The sequence below is a fragment of the Rhamphochromis longiceps genome, linkage group LG23 (assembly GCF_057381845.1).
Source record: "Rhamphochromis longiceps isolate RC_006_pf linkage group LG23, R_longiceps_female_GT1.1, whole genome shotgun sequence".
Taxonomy (NCBI): domain Eukaryota; kingdom Metazoa; phylum Chordata; class Actinopteri; order Cichliformes; family Cichlidae; genus Rhamphochromis; species Rhamphochromis longiceps.
The window spans coordinates 17425259-17442626 of NC_140578.1; the positions used below are offsets into that span (position 1 = coordinate 17425259).

The 17368-nt window shown below is 38.9% G+C and overlaps 1 protein-coding gene across 1 annotated transcript in view; it reads left to right on the forward strand.

The window, feature by feature from the left end:
* Positions 1-10866: 10866 nt before the first annotated feature.
* Positions 10867-17368, forward strand: part of LOC146641553 (protein NLRC3-like) — a 41885-nt gene continuing 35383 nt past the window's right edge. Inside the window, exons 1-2 of the mRNA XM_085399550.1 lie at positions 10867-10955; positions 11040-11141. Of these exons, the coding sequence (XP_085255676.1) occupies positions 10867-10955; positions 11040-11141 (191 nt within the window). The remainder of the gene's footprint in view (positions 10956-11039; positions 11142-17368) is intronic.

Here is a 17368-nt window from a genome sequence, read left to right on the forward strand (position 1 = left end):
CGCAAAGAATGACGGCCCTTTGGTGGCCCAGATCTGGTTTGCCAAAGTGGCCCACACATGGGCCAGCACAGGGCCAGTTGCAGACATACTGGTGGTCCTGTGCTGGCCCATGTGTGGATTACCTCTGGCAAGGCTGATGGGGCCGTCATTCTTTGCGGTATGTGGGCCATGTGTAAGTTGTGTGCAGCCACGAGCCAGTTGTAGACACACTGCTGGCGAAGAACAGTTTCAGCTCTGGTCCCAGATGTCAGCCTAATGTGTGCCTTAATCAAGCCATGTAATAACAACATGTGCTAGAACATAATAGTGCAAAAGTAATATGATAAAACACTTCAGACAGTGGATGGACTGATTCTTATACAGCACTTTTCTACTCTCCCGTATTATTCTATACAACATGCCACATACATCCAATCACACACTTTCTCTAAACTGAGTGCTTCCTAACTACATTCATACACATTCACACTCTTGACATGCATCCCTGGAGGAGCCAGGGATCTAACCACTAATCTTCCAATCAGTAGGTGACCTGCTCTACCTCCTGAGCTACAGCCACCCGGTGGTAAACATGAGTAAACCCTCACTAGGTTTTAGATAAAGTGTACACTCACAAACCTGTCGAACCTGCATTTTAAACGTTGGCTACCATAGCAGTATAGTATTGCAACATGGCATTTGGGTCTTCTAACTAAAATCGGAAAATAGGAACATAAACAGTGGCGTCATTGCCAGACCTGGCCCACATCTGGTTGACATACACCCTGCCATGACACCAGTCAGTCAGAAGTGCCAGCTTGATGCCGGATCTGGGCCAGACCGGTTTTCTATGAGCCTGGGCCACATAAACCAAACTACAATTGGGGCAGATGTGGCATGCCATCACATAAACAGTGCCATCTACGCCAGGCCTGGCCCATATCTGGATGACATACCACCTACCATGCCAGAAGTCAGCCAGCAGTGCCAGCTTGACACCAGATCTGGGCCAGACCTGTCTGCTATGCGGGAAGAGGTTAAGCCTTTATACGGGCCAGGGGAGATGACCGTATGATAACTAGGGATGTGGTTAAACGGTTGTAAGCACATATTGTGTAGCAGGAAGTCACGTATACAGAGACACATACACACATGCACACACACACACACACACACTTTCACTCACATGCTCGCACGTGCATGCACACACACAATGCCTTAGTTTTTACAACACGTCGCAGAGGTTTTACAGTGGGGGGTTGTGTTAGCTTTGTGAGTGCAACCTCACCTTGGAAGTGAAAACGTACGAGTGCCTCTTCTGTCCTGTTTCCAGTCTCTTGTGGTCTGATTCCAACAGGGTCAAATATTTAGATCCAACAATGGATAGTACCTTGGATAGCTGATCAATAGTGTCACACATCAGTTTGATATCATTGCCGCTACTGGTGGCTGTCAGCATTCATTAAATAAGGTATAACCCACAGAGTTATGTAAATGGCCGAGACAGAATATGTGGCTGTAGAAATTGCTGAGGAAGTTTGCCGTAGAATAAACTTCTATAGTCCTTGTAAAAAGTTTCAACTTCAATCTTTAGAAAGTCTAGAAAGTGAAGGAAATTAGAAAATAAGAGGGTGTGGAGGGTTTAATTCTCATAGCACACTCTGGGGAGAAGAAAGTGTGTTTAAGCAAATAGTATTTCCACTCTCTGATTACATTTGTGAGGCAGTTTCAGCTGCTCAATAATTTAGGGTCATTTCTAAAGTCAAATCTAGAAGGAAAACACTGCTGTGTATGTTGTGATAAGCACACAGGTTTTCAGATGTTTTTTCTTTTTGGCTTCGATTTCTGCCAGCCTTGGAAAAAAACACCCTCAGGGTTTCGATGATTTTGGTTGACTCGAAGCTTTCTGTGAGTTTGTGTCATCAGGTTTGTTCTAAACACTGTCAAACAAAGGTAGAAGCTGCCATGACTTTAGCTTTGATTGGGCTTTACAGTCACAGCTGCAATTGTGAGGCTGGCTGCAGTAATCACTCCCAGTCTGCAGTAGCAGTAAGAGAGTGTGCTGTGCGGATTGATGTGTGGCGAGCCATTTGCACTGACCCGTCACCATTATGTTTCCATACAGGAAGTAAATATGCAACAATCAATCAGAGACTCCTTGCCTTCTTAGAAAAATACAACACGATGCAGAGTCAAGGAGTTTGTTTTGGCCGACTTGTTGCAGCATGGTGATGCAGAAACCAGTTACACAATAATAATGATGACATTGCTTTCTTTGATATGTATGTCTGCTTGGAATAAATAGAAGCGCTAGCAGCAAAAACATTCATTCAGTAATTCCAAGGCCAAACCCAGATGACTCTAGCTGATGAATATGGGAATCCTGGCCCCTCCCCTCGCTGGAAGTAAAGGTAAGCCCCCTGTCCAAACAACCACTTCAGAGAAACGTTTCCAAATGTGCACTTCAGAAGCTCGACACAGCGTGGAAATGTCAGTGTGGAGTGTCCCATCCCTTTTGCGTATTTCCTTACTCCTCAAAGTTGAATTTGGCTTTTTACTGCCCTCACGTGGTCACAGTGAGGAACTGCATGATATTAAACCATTGACAGGTGCCTTCCTTAATAAAGAGCATTTTCAACCAATATATATATTCCAACAAAGAGCAATAAGAATCATTAGTAACACTGGCTTCAATCGAGCATCTGACTCCCTCTTCATCAAATAAAAAAAACACATCAATTTAATGAGCTGGCCAAGCTTCAAACAGTCTACAGGCCACTCAATCCTTATGCAGCCATTGCAAGAGCTTGGTCCGCATAGCTGGCAATAAGTTGGACCCATTGCTGGTGGATGATGGGCCACCCTTTGTCACCGATTCTGTTCATAATTTTTGTATGGACAGGATTTCTAGGCATAGCCAAATGGTGGAAGGCTTTCACTTGGGTGGTCTCAGAATCTCATCTCTGCTTTTCACAGATGATGTGGTTCTGTTGGCCTCCAGCTCGGTCTGGAATGGTTCGCAGCCGAGTGTGAAGCCGTGGGAATGACAATCAGCACCTCCATGGTCATGGTCCTCAGCCGGAAAAGGGTGGAGTGCCCACTCTGGGTCAGGGACGAGTTCCTGCCCCAAGGGGAAGAGTTTAAGTATCTCAGGGTCTTGTTTATGGAGAAGGGAGTGGGAGATTGATCAGTCAGCAGTGAAGGTTGGGGAACGAGCCACGTTCCCCACCCTCTGATGATGATGTGTCACACCGAGAGGCAGCTTGTCATTGGAGTGGCCCTGCTGTTCTTCACCGGGCTAACGATTGCCCTGTTGTGTAGCCTTTTGGGAGATCTGCAGCTGGAGATGATGTCACAGCCCAGACGAGCCTGAGCAGCAGGAGACAGCGGCCTGCAGACCAAAGTGGTGGTAACAACAGTAAAGAGATAATTGACAGTAGAATTTGCAGAATTTTATTTGTATGATGTGATAGAGTCTTATGACCGTGCTACTGCGTGGCAAAGCCACAATGTGTATATGTGTAATACCGGGAAAATATCACAGTATTGGATCCATAAGGGCAGCACGGTGGCATGGTGGTTAGCACTGTTGCCGCATGGTCTTTCTGTGTGGAGTTTGCATGTTCTCCCCATGTTTGCGTGGGTTCCCTCCGGGTACTCTGGCTTCCTCCCACCGTCCAAAGACATGCAGCTTGTGGGGATAGGTTAATTGGATAATCCAAATTGCCTCTAGGTGTAAATGTGTGAGTGAATGTGAGTGTGAATGGTTGTCTGTCCCTGTGTGTTAGCCCTGCGGCAGACTGGCGACCTGTCCAGGGTGTACCCCGCCTCTCGCCCTATGACAGCTGGGATAGGCTCCAGCGCCCCCCGCGACCCTGAAAAGGATAAGCGGAAGCGAATGGATAGATGGATCCATAAGTCTGTGTCCGGCCTGGAGCGGGGTTCTTTGGAGCACAGGGCTGGGTGGTTGGACAGCAACCCCCAGGGTAGGTAGCCTCAATGCACAAGGGCAGGCATATTTCTAACTGACCAGGGCTCAGGGAAGAGACGCAGCTACAGGGAAAGAAAACCCAAGTTTGAACAATAAAAATGCAACAAAATCTTGTTTTGACATAAGCTGCAGGAGCAGCGAATGGACATATTTCACCTTAGGTGTAGATGTTGGAGGTGCGGACACTGGGTTTGTTAAGTGTGAAGTTTGGGATGCCCATGTCAAATGCGAAGGTAACTAAAAATGCAACCTCAGCCCATGCACCAGTGGAGCTGTGAGGACAATAGCTGGTTACTTATTTAAACATGAAGACGCGGTGTAAATAGAAATAGGTTATAGAGATAAAAATTTATGGCTGGATTGGATAGCTGATACAGCCAAGTCTAAGACATGATAGAGTGTGTGGCCTTCTCTACAATGCGCCCCACACTGTTCACTGTGCTTGTCCCTTTATTGTTCTGGGAGGACAGGCCGGGATTTGATTGCATGCTACAGCACCACATGAAGGAAGGGGTGGATCATGATTGCACTATATTGAATACACTCTTCCAAGTAGTTAAGAAGAGCATTACTCCCCCTGTATTTTCTCTGAGGGCTGGAAATTACACCTGCCTAACCAGGGTAAGTGTCACCCCTATAGGTACTCCAGGTGATTCATGGTGTGATAAAGTGATAGATGTAACTGAATGGACAAATATGAGCAGCGTTAATGTTGATCGGGAACTTAATATTACTATTGTAAGATTGGCACTCCCTATAGTGTTAGCAGGATCTCATACCACTGCAGAGACCCGTGTGGGTAGGATCCGTAGAACCACGTTGGAGAATTTTTATTTAACTAAAAACTCCCCAACTTACATAGATGCTATAGGGGTTCATAATGAGTGTAAACTGGCCAACCAGGTCATGGGAGGGTTTGAGTCCATCTTCTTATGGATTACCCCAAACAAGAATGTAGACAAGATAAATGTGTGTGTGAATGGGTGGATGATTGTGTATAGTGTGAAGCGCTTTGGGGTCCTTAGGACCAAGTAAAGCGCTATACAAATACAGACCATTTACCATTTACAATAAATTATGTTCATTATAATGTTCAGCAACTGGCCAATTTGATACACGATGCAGTCATGGGCCTATAACCCTAACCCCTTGGAGGACTGGTTTAAAGCCATGGTAGTGTCTTTGCTAATGTCCATAGCCACATTTGCTGCTATACTTAGAAGCTGTGGCTGTTGTTTCATTCTGTGCCGCCGCATCCTACTGAATAGATTAATCACAACCGCATTGACAAGAGAAAATGAACCGCCTAAAATTTCACTTGTAACACAGCCCTCGTTACAGGCAGAAAATATGGATAGTGATGATGAGAGTGAGGATGAAATTTAAAGTACGAAATTGTTTTGTTTTATTTCTTTTCCTTCTTTTTCTGACATTGTAGAATGATGCACACTGTATAAAAGAGTTCAGGGTGGTGTCCCTCATCAGAAATCATTTTGGTGTTTGACCTGAATGTTTTCTCCACTGCAGTGTATTTAATAAATTCCATTTCAGAGACATGCTCACCAGGTGTTTGCAGTTTATTTAAAGAAGAAGAAGCAGCGTAACTAAGAAGACCGACAGAGACAGAGAGAAGAGCCAGGATGAAGATGAGGGAGAGGAGACGTGACTTGATGGCGTCCCTTCTTGGCTCGGTACATTTCTTCTAGAGAAAAGGTTGCATTTGCCGTGTACAATACCATACGGTGTACCATATACTTTACTTGTATAACTACAGTTTCACTCTGCAATCATTATTATAACTAGTTTTTCAAATTAATTAGAAATTAGGTGACAGACTAATAACTTTGCATGCTAATGGTCAGAAAGACACATTATATCCACTTAATGTGGAATGCATGTCCTCTGTTCCTACAGAGTTTGGACTCTTGTGGAGACCTTCAAATCCTTCTGTCTGTGAAATGTGCTATGTGAATAAACTTTTATGTACTTACTAACGTTGCCATCAACATTGCTCTTTAAAGATGGTTTCCATGGTTTCTGTGTTCAAACTTGTCCACAGTAATAAAACTCTTTCATGAAGTGTTGAATTAGACCTGTGGAGAGCTTTGATCAGCTGCCTCACAGCAGGTCAACACTCAGTGCTAAAAGTCTCGAGTCCCCCTCACTTCTTACCATTTTGGTAGGAAAGTGTGAAATGAGTGCAGTCATACATGTAAATACAGAGTATAAGACACAAAGCTTTATTCTGCAGCACAGTCTGAACTCTCTGAAGCAGCTTCCTATCAGCTCTTTAAGGATTTTCAAAAAACAAGTTCTCCAGGCAAAGACATTCCAACATTATGGAATAAAGATGAGTTCCACACATACTGACAGCTCTGCACTGACATGTTCAACACAAATAACATGATCCAGGTATGAAGCTGACTTTTGATCTCAAACCCATAAACAAACATCACTGATGTGTCAGTTATGGGGCTGATGACATCACTGCCCTGTCACTGTGCAGGGACTGTGATCATAAATGTGTGTTCATCATATTAATATCACCTCAGATGTGTTCTTGTAGAACAGCTTAATCCTTTTATTTTAGCTGGTGGCTCAAACAGAGCTGGGAGCTCATAAAAATATAAAATCAGAATTCAAAGAGCTTTTAATAACTCATAAATGCAAGGCTTCAAGGCTAAAGCAGCTGGATTGATGCTCACAGAAATCAAAAGCTTGAAATAAACATTATATGTTTTTTAAAGGTCACAAGAGGTCAAAGGTCCGACCTCCTAAGTGGGTCTAAGTGCGGCCTCATGTTGAAGGGGTCTGACCTGAGCCAGTGTTTGAGATGAACACATCTGCACTGCTATCAGTGTGCCTAACGACAGCCGTTAGCATTTTTCAGTGTTTTAGTCATTTAAAAGCACTTCCTGTTCCTGTGGTGGTTACAGTGACATCATGCAGTTTGTGGTTCGACCTCCAGAGGGCGACAGATCAGCACAGACAGAGAGCTCCATTCAAACTTTGCTGATCTGAAGAAAAATAACAGTGAAGACGTTTCAGTTCTCAGCACAGGGTGGAGTTTGTAGTTTAGCATGCATTTTAGATTGAGTTAGCAGCTCTGTAGACTGACAGTTTTATTTCTGGACTCATGTAAAAAGTTTTGCTGATGGTTTCTGTTGTCTAAAAGCTGATACTGCTCACAGATAAATAAAATGTGTAGAGATACAGGGGCACATTCACCCCTCCTCCTGGGGGAGCCCCTGGATCTGGGAAAGTACAAGGATACAAAGAGAAGAAAATAAGTCTTTTCTGGAGCTAGGAAGGAATCTACTTCAGTTTTTTTTTTCAACTCAAGCATAAGTTCCAGTAAAGTCAATATTTGAAAGATCAGAAATGAAAATATCTAAACTGCCATGTGTCAAATGGACAGAATTAAGACCTCTGAACAAAGCAGGAAGAAGAGAATGGCCTGAAGTTTCTCTGGTCTATAATTCGCCTCATCCTGGTCTGTGTGACATAAACGCTAAACCGCTAACAGAAACATAGCTGTGATGATGAGACATGCTAGAGTTTGATGAAACCACTTCCTCTTCTAACACACTCAGCCATGCAGAGACAGCTTTGCTCTCAGTTTGTGGGTTTGCAGGTTTAGATCTGATTCAGACTTCCTGTCCAACATGTTTAGACCTGAATAAAAGTTACTTTCTACACAGCAAAATCTCCAGTGTTAAATTAACACTGGAGAGTGTCTATATGGGTCCACACCTCTGAGTGTTAAATACAACACTGTTGAGTGTTAAATTAACACTTTTGACAGTGTTATATGTTTAAAAGTAACCTAGTCAGTTTTGAAGATTAACAATGACTAACACTGAGCAGTGCTGATTTTCTAACACTGGAAAATAACTCAAAATGTTAGAAATATTTATATTTATATAAATAAATATATATTATATATATATATTTATCCTCATTTATCGAGGATACTTTTTAAAATTAAACTTAAACAACACTGATGATGCTTGTGTATTCTCTGTAACACCTGGCACTGATTATTTAAAAATTATTTTAATTTTCACAATAACCACTGAATGTCTCAGACTATCACCATTTAATGTGAGTGTGTTTACTGAATCATGATTGCGTTTGATGTCCAGTTATATTTTTCAGATCGGTGTCAGAAACAAATTATTCAGGTACACATCAGGGACCTGTTTTTGTGATTTGACACTACATAAATAAAACTGAATTGCTAATATGATCAATAAGACTGCTTGATCATATTAGCAATTCAGTTTTATTTATGTAGTGTCAAATCACAAAAACAGGTCCCTGATGTATGTATGTATGTATGTATGTATGTATATATATATATATATATATATATATATATATATATATATATATATATATATATATATATATAATTCAATTCAATTCAATTTTATTTAAATAGCGCCAAATCACAACAAAAGTCGCCTCAAGGCGCTTCATAGATACAGAGAAAAACCCAACAATCATATGACCCCCTATGAGCAAGCACTTTGGCAACAGTGGGAAGGAAAAACTCCCTTTTAACAGGAAGAAACCTCCGGCAGAACCAGGCTCAGGGAGGGGCGGCCATCTGCTGCGACCGGTTGGGGTGAGAGAAGGAAGACAGGATAAAAGACATGCTGTGGAGGAGAGACAGAGGTTAATAACAGATATGATTCAATGCAGAGAGGTCTGTTAATACATAGTGAGTGAGAAAGGTGACTGGAAAGGAAAAACTCAATGCATCATGGGAATCCCCCGGCAGCCTACGTCTATTGCAACATAACTAAGGGAGGATTCAAGATCAGCTGGTCCAGCCCTAACTATATGCTTTAGCAAAAAGGAAAGTTTTAAGCCTAATCTTAAAAGTAGAGATAGTGTCTGTCTCCCGAATCCAAACTGGAAGCTGGTTCCACAGAAGAGGGGCCTGAAAACTGAAGGCTCTGCCTCCCATTCTACTTTTAAATACTCTAGGAACAACAAGTAGGCCTGCAGAGCGAGAGCGAAGTGCTCTAATAGGGTGATATGGTACTACAAGGTCATTAAGATAAGATGGGGCCTGATTATTTAAGACCTTGTATGTGAGGAGCAGGATTTTGAATTCAATTCTGGATTTAACAGGAAGCCAATGAAGGGAAGCCAAAACAGGAGAAATATGCTCTCTCTTTCTAGTCCCTGTCAGGACTCTTGCTGCAGCATTTTGGATTAGCTGAAGGCTTTTCAGCGAGTTTTTTGGACATCCTGATAATAATGAATTACAGTAGTCCAGCCTGGAAGTAATAAATGCATGAACTAGTTTTTCAGTGTCACTCTGAGACAGGATATTTCTAATTTTAGAGATGTTGCGCAAATGGAAGAAAGCAGTCTTACATATTTGTTTAATATGTGCTTTGAAGGACATGTCCTGGTCAAAAATGACTCCAAGGTTCCTCACAGTGTTACTGGAGGCCAAGGTAATGCCATCCAGAGTAAGAATCTGGTTAGATACCATATTTCTAAGATTTTCAGGGCCGAGTACAATAACCTCAGTTTTATCTGAATTAAGAAGCAGAAAGTTAGCGGTCATCCAGGTCTTTATGTCTTTAAGACATTCCTGCAGTTTAACTAATTGGTGTGTGTTATCTGGCTTCATGGACAGATAGAGCTGGGTGTCATCGGCATAGCAGTGAAAATGTATGCTATGTCTTCTAATGATGCTGCCTAAGGGAAGCATGTATAATGTAAACAGAATTGGTCCTAGCACTGAACCCTGTGGAACTCCATAATTAACCTCAGTGTGTGAAGAGGACTCTTCATTTACATGCACAAATTGGAGTCTATTAGATAGATATGATACAAACCACTGCAGTGCAGTACCTGTAATACCTACAGCATGTTCTAATTGCTCTAATAGGATATTATGGTCAACAGTATCGAATGCTGCACTAAGGTCTAGCAGGACAAGCACATAGTCCACTGTCAGAGGCCATAAGAAGATCATTTGTAACCTTCACTAAAGCTGTTTCTGTGCTGTGATGAGCTCTGAAACCTGACTGAAACTCTTCAAATAAACCATTCCTCTGCAGATGATCTGTTAGCTGTTTGACAACTACTCTTTCAAGGATTTTTGATATGAAAGGAAGGTTGGAGATTGGCCTATAATTAGCTAAGACTGCTGGGTCTAGAGATGGCTAGATGGCTATTTTTATATATATATATATATATATATATATATATATATATATATATATATATATATATATATATATATATATATATATATATATATATAAAGACCCTACAATAATACAAACGAAACAAAGAAAATCCAACAATCATTTCACTGAATCTATTTATTTTCATCAGAACATTTATTTGTAGTGTTGCCTGCAGACATGCATTTACTATGATCTGGGAATTTGGAGGGTGAAATCATCTCTCTGTGACATTCTTGTAGTAAACTGATGAAATCTGTTTGTGACAGAGCTAACTGTCTGGCTGTGGACTCTCAGTTATGACAGGAAACAGTGTACAGTGAACATTTATACTGTGAAATTTACTTTTTTATCCTAATAACATGTTACTGTCATAAATATATTTGTTTGATATATTCATTTATTTATTTTATAATTGATAACATAATGTTGATTAACTCCGATCGAAGAGGCCCCGACGGACTCGAGGGTCAACACTGCATGTTGCTGTTAGTATCCACTTATTGATATGTGACAGCAGATATTTCATATTATCTTGACTCAGATGGAGTGGATGTTAGTCCAACACATCAGACATGACCTCAGCAGCTCTCAGTTGATGTGCACATGAATGATTTGTGTTTCCTCTGCAGGTGAAGGTAGAAAGTGCGTGTGAGCTGATGTGGATGTGAATTCAGCAGCATGGATCAGTGTGAGGACAGAGAGGAGGGAGTCCCTCCCTCTAAAACCACTCTGTGTGGGGAACATGAGAACCAGACCAAAGCTCAGAGGTGAGATGATCATCTCTAACTGTCCATGACTCTTCTGCATGTCACAGCTCAGCACTCACATCATTGCACCATCATTATTCACAGGAACCAACCTGGACCTGAACCCAGCTGTGTGTCATTAAAGAGTGAGCAGTCTAAAGCTGACATGATTGGTTTTAATGTCCAGCCTCTGTCTGCTGCAGAGAGGTGAGCTGTTAGTAACATGAACTCTTTGATTTAACTGCTTGATGTTGTTGGATATAAACTGCAGTGCAAACACATCATTCCCTCAATCCCATTTAAACTGTCTCTTAAAAACAAGCCATTGTTTTTTAAACAACTGAAAATCCACTAATGTAGGGGAGAGCAGTGTGTCATGGCATTTGAGATGAATCCTCATCAATTTGCAAATTCTTATCACATTTTAATGACCACTACATCACTGCTATTTTTGCTTTCCACAAAAGTTAACAGAACAAAATTTATATTTACAGTTTTCATGTATTCTGAAACTGGGTTTTTTTGGACCTGGAATGTAAATGTAGGCCTACTTGTCTCTAAAGGCCTTTTACTTAACTTTGGTTATTTAAATGTACTCTGGGCAATATGTAACACGACAGAAACAAAACATCAATCCTGTCACACTGGTATAAACCTAATACCAATTCCAGGGTTGGTATCAATATTATTTATATTTGGATTGATCCACCAACTTCTATCATGCTCATGTTTTCTTCCATCAGTCATGTTGGAACGGCAGGTTGTGGAATTCTTTTCGAGTAAAAATCTTCCCCTGCATAGTAACAATATATCTGCATGCTATACTCTTCCTAGAAGGCACAAAAATGCTCCTCCAGCAATTGTAGTGAGATTTGTCAATCGAAAACACAAAGTAGAATTGCTGAGACGGTCCAGCCTTTTGAAAGGAAGTGGAGTATATTTGAATGAACATCTTACAAAAAGAAATGCAGATATTGCAAGACAAGCTCGTATTTTACGGAAGGAGAAAAAGATTCAAGCAACCTGGACCAGGAATTGCAAAGTGATGATTAAACTGAATGGAACACCAGAAGAAGCCAAGGTTGTAACGATTAAGGAACTTGAGGAATTGGACAATTATACGTGATAATATGATTAAGATAGACAAATGGTTGCGACCAATTATGGCTATAACTAGTTTATTTTTGGCAAGGTCAAATGCTACTTCGGGAGGAAAAGGACAAAAGGAAATTGTAAAATTGGATATGGAAGATAACAAGATCAACGGACTTTAAAATATGTTGATAAATGAATGTGAGATTGCTTAGGATCTTTTCTTTCCTTTTTCAGTTTTTTTCTTTTTTTTTTCCTTTTTTTCTCTTTTTTTGTTTCCTTTTCTTTCTTATGAGGTAATAGATAGCGCTAGAATAATTTATGCATTATGTTTGATGACACAGATTATAAATCATATGATTTTGAAGTAGGTATTGACCCTGAAAGGAATGTGCTTAATACAATTAATGTCACATGTGATTATTTTACAGAGGAGCAATTCAGGGATAAGGTTGATATAGCCAATACATTTTCTTTAATTCATATTAACTGCAGAAGTCTTTATAGAAGTTTTGCTTCGATTGAAGATTTTCTGTATAGTCTGAGAGGCAAGTTTCAAATAATTGCTCTGTCTGAAACATGGTTAGATGAGAATAAGGGTTGTAATTTTTGTATTGAAGGATACGATTTGTACTTTGTGAATAGAATTAAGACAAAGGCAGGAGGGGTGGCACTTTTCGTTAATTGTGATTTGAAATGTAAAAAAGTTGAATGTATGTCTGTTGTTATGGATGATTTAATGGAGTCTGTGACAGTAGAATTGGATATAGAAAAGAGAAGTAATATAATTGTAACGTGTATATATAGGAAACCGGGATCACAGATTGAGTTATTTACAGAAGCAGTAGAAAATTTATTGAGTAAGGTTAAGGGAAATAAGACTGTATGTTTGTGTGGTGATTACAATATTGATCTTTGTAAAGTGACAAATGATAAGGCTTCGTCAGATTTTTTTGAACTATTATATGGTAAAGGATTTTATCCTTTAATTATAAAGCCGAGTAGAATAACGGAGAAATCAGAAACACTAATTGATCATATTTTTATTAATAGTTTGGAGAATAATATTGAAAGTGGCCTCATCATAAATGATATAAGCGATCATCTACCAGTCTTTGTTATTTTCGATTTAAATATGAAAAGAAAGAAAGAAGCTAGTTTTGTGAGTTATAGAAGGTTAAGAAATGATGAAGCAATTAATAGGTTTAGACAAGATCTCATGGAAACGGACTGGAAGGAGGTTTATGTTAATGAGGTCAACATTGCATACGGAGTATTTCTAAATATATATTTGGCCTTGTATGATAAACATTGTCCATTGATATCATTTAAGCATAAGAAAAAGAATATAAATAGGAAACCTTGGATAACTAAGGGTCTTGCAAATGCGTGTAAAAAGAAAAATAATTTATATAGGGAGTATATAATATATAGAACTAAAAACGCGGAAATGAAATATAAACTATATAAAAATAAGTTGGTATTAATATTGAGGAAAGCTAAGAAAGATTACTATAATAAAGTTTTTCAGGAAAACAAAAATAATATTAAGGGCATTTGGAATATTTTTAAAGAGGTATTGGGTAATAAGAACACACCCAAAGTTCGGCCTAATTATTTTATTAATAATAATCAAGTTGTTAAAGATAAGACCGAAGTAGCAAACGAATTCAATTCTTTTTTTGTAAATGTTGGACCTACTTTAGCAAATCTAATCAGGAAAAATGATGATCCAGGAGATGAGGAAGCCTGGATAGGTGATAATAGAATGGTTAATTCCATATTCTTAGCCGATACTACCATAAAAGAAATAGTAGCAATCGTAAAAAATTGTAAAAATAAAAAATCTACTGATTGTGATGGTATAGACATGGTCATAATTAAAAAGACAATAGATTGTATAAGTACTCCTCTTTGTTATATTTTTAATCTTTCGCTACAGTCAGGAGTATTCCCTGACAGAATGAAAGTGGCAAAAGTAATACCATTATATAAATCAGGAGATAAGCATAGTTTTAACAATTATAGGCCAGTGTCTCTTTTATCACAGTTTTCAAAATTGCTAGAAAAACTCTTTGCACAAAGACTTGATAGTTTTATTGAAAAATATCAACTAATACATGAAAACCAATTTGGATTTCGTAAAAATAGGTCAACGGCATTAGCGTTGTTGACTTTTATTGAAGATATTTCATCTGCAACACATAATAATAAATACACAGTGGGAGTATTTGTTGATTTAAAAAAAGCTTTTGATACGATACAACATTCTATTTTGATTTCTAAATTGTATAACTATGGAGTGAGAGGAGTAGCATTGAATTGGTTAATGAGTTATTTAGAGAATAGGTTGCAATATGTTTATTATTTTGGCAATACTTCTGAAAGACTGAAGATTGTATGTGGTGTTCCTCAAGGTTCTATTTTGGGACCTAAACTCTTTAATTTATATATTAATGATATTTGTGACGTATCTAAAAGGTTAAATTCGATTTTATTTGCAGATGACACAAATTTTTATTGCTCTGGAGAGAATTTGAAAGACTTGGTTGAAATTATGACTTCTGAGATGTTAAGAATAAAAAAATGGTTTGATGTAAATAAATTATCTTTGAATCTGACAAAAACGAAATATATGATATTTGGCAATCGTGTAAAGGAGGATAAAGTCATTATGTTTATAGAGGAAGAATTGATTGAAAGAGTTACTGAATTTCGTTTTTTGGGTGTAATAGTGGATGAGAATTTGACATGGAAATCTCATATTGAACATATTAGAAAGAAAATGGTCAAAAGTATTTATATTTTGGGTAGTATAAGAGATTTATTAAATTATAAAACAATGCGTATTTTATATTTTTCTTTGTTTTTTTCATATATCAACTATTGTGTTGAAGTTTGGGGGAATACATATGAGAATACCATAAAACCTTTAAACCTATTACAGAAGAAAGTTATACGAATAATTCATAATGTTAAATATAGAGAACATACAAATAAATTATTTATAGAATCAAAATTATTAAAATTAGGAGATTTAGTGAAATTACGGACATTATTAATTATGTTTAAGGCTAAAAATAATATTTTGCCTTTTAAGTTACAAAGAGTATTTTTGATGTGTTCAAGGGGAGAAGAGAATAGAAGGAAATTTTATTTTAAACATCAGTTAGCCAGGACTACACAAAGATTAATGAGCACAACGGTTAGGGGTATAAGACTGTGGAATTCACTTCATTATGATTTAAAGAATTGTATAAATTTACAATGTTTTAAAAAGTGTTATATGTTTAAAACGATAACTCAGTATGAAGAATGCGAATGAATGTGATGTTGGTTTGGGATTCGACCGGAGAGAAATGTCAATATTAGTTTGTTCCTGATTTTTGGTGCCCACCGGTGATATAAGTTCGATGGTAGATAGGGGGCAGGGTTTAATAAGAATATTTTCTTCTTCCTGCTCCTTTTCACACATGGTTGTTGTGTTTTGTTGACAGAAGATGTGGTTGTTTTGTTTGATTGTAGTACCAAGTGTGAAATAAATAAAAATGAAATGAAATGAAATGAAATGTTGTGCTTTATGTTGTGGGAAGTTAGAGGAGGTAACACTAACTTTGCTGCACAAATTTCACTTTCACTCATTTTTGATGCTATGAGTTTTATAACTCAAACACTGGTTATTATTTTTAACTTAAAAAACCCCCACAATTCTCCACTTTTCTGAAAACCCATCACATAAAAATCAAAATATAATCTGCTAAAATGTAGAAAACAAAGTTTCTTCTCTGACTTTGTGCCTGTTGGAGATCAGTTCATCTTCTGCTCACTGAACTGCTGTCAGAAACAGTAATTTTTAGTTTTTCCAAGTAAATGTAAGCTTCAAGCATCCATCTGTCCACACAGGCTGTGCTGTTTGACTTGCTGAGTTGAGTTACCTGGTGGGTGCAGCAGAGACCGGCATCACTCTGACTCTCACTCGGTTTGTGTGCTGTCCCTGGTTTGGCCCTTGTTGTGATGATGAAGTCCACTGCAGATAAACAGGTCAACGTTTGCCAAACTTTTAAGGTGGGCAGGAAACTGAGAAAGTTCTAGAGTAAGATAGCCGACGTTTCAAACAGCTGTCAAAGGCACCATGTGGTAGTCATGACGACCCCTGTAAAGCTGCTTTGTGTATGTGAACTTTAGACAAAAGTCATGTTCACTTGTTGACCCTTGTAACTCTGAGTGAGGCTAGCCAATACCTAATGTACCTCATGCTCACTGTTGTTGGTGTGAGTCTGTAACTGTGCAGCTCGGCAGCCTGCAGGTTATGGGCTACTTGAAGGGTTCAGTTGTGCTGATTGCGTTTTGGATTTTTGCCAGTTTTGAATTCTAGTTGGTGTTGTTTGCTGTAGTTGTTTTGAGCCCTACTGACCTATTGATACCATCTCTTGTTAGCGCAGTGTATTGTCTTGGTTTTTGGCTGGTATGTTTTTATGCCATTTGATTAAGGAGTCTTTGTTTTAAGTTGTTGTCCAGGTGATTGATTTGGACAGGTTTGTGAAAGATGCTGATACCAGTCAGGGCTCAAGAGTGCAACCAATTTGGTCACAAGTGAGCCCAAATTTTTTAATGGTGTGACTAAAAAAAATCCTAGCTCACACCAATGTGACCAACTTTTTGAGTACAATTTTTTTTTTAAAAAAAATCTGCAACTCTGAAAGTCTCTGTGCGGTCAACAACTGACACACATTATGCCCCTATTGTGGTGTAAACCAATCAGAGATAGTCAGAGGCTGGACCCCTTTGTGTGTACATTTGAAAGTGCAGGTGGATAGAGGGAGGTGAGTAGCTTGAATATAGCGATATCAATTCATGAAAACCTGAATCGACTTTTAAATATAACTGTGTATTTTGCCAGAAATGCCAGAATCTCAGGTTAAAGCTCACAAAACTATTTGAACAACCACCAAACAGTAAATGAGAGCAGGTAAATGAATTCCACGTAAACACAGAGTGTGGACCCGACGCATCAGAATCAGCTTTCTCTTTCTCGGCCCGTACACGGACACGCCGTCAGGGCTGAAAGCCGACAGCTCGCTGATTCTGATACGTCTGGTCTGCGCTTTTGTTTACGTCTTTTTTGCGCTAGATTCTGAGCTGGATGTTTTGTCTCTCACCAACCAAAATTCACTGACCAGCAGCAAAATAAGATCAAAACTATGCTTCACATTTGATAAATATTGTATTGAATTCCCTCTGACTTCTGCTGTTTTCCACCATGCTTCCACCATGATAAAATCACACTTCATGCACAGCTCTCTCTCTCTCTCTCTGTACTTCAAGAACAGTTTCCCATCTCA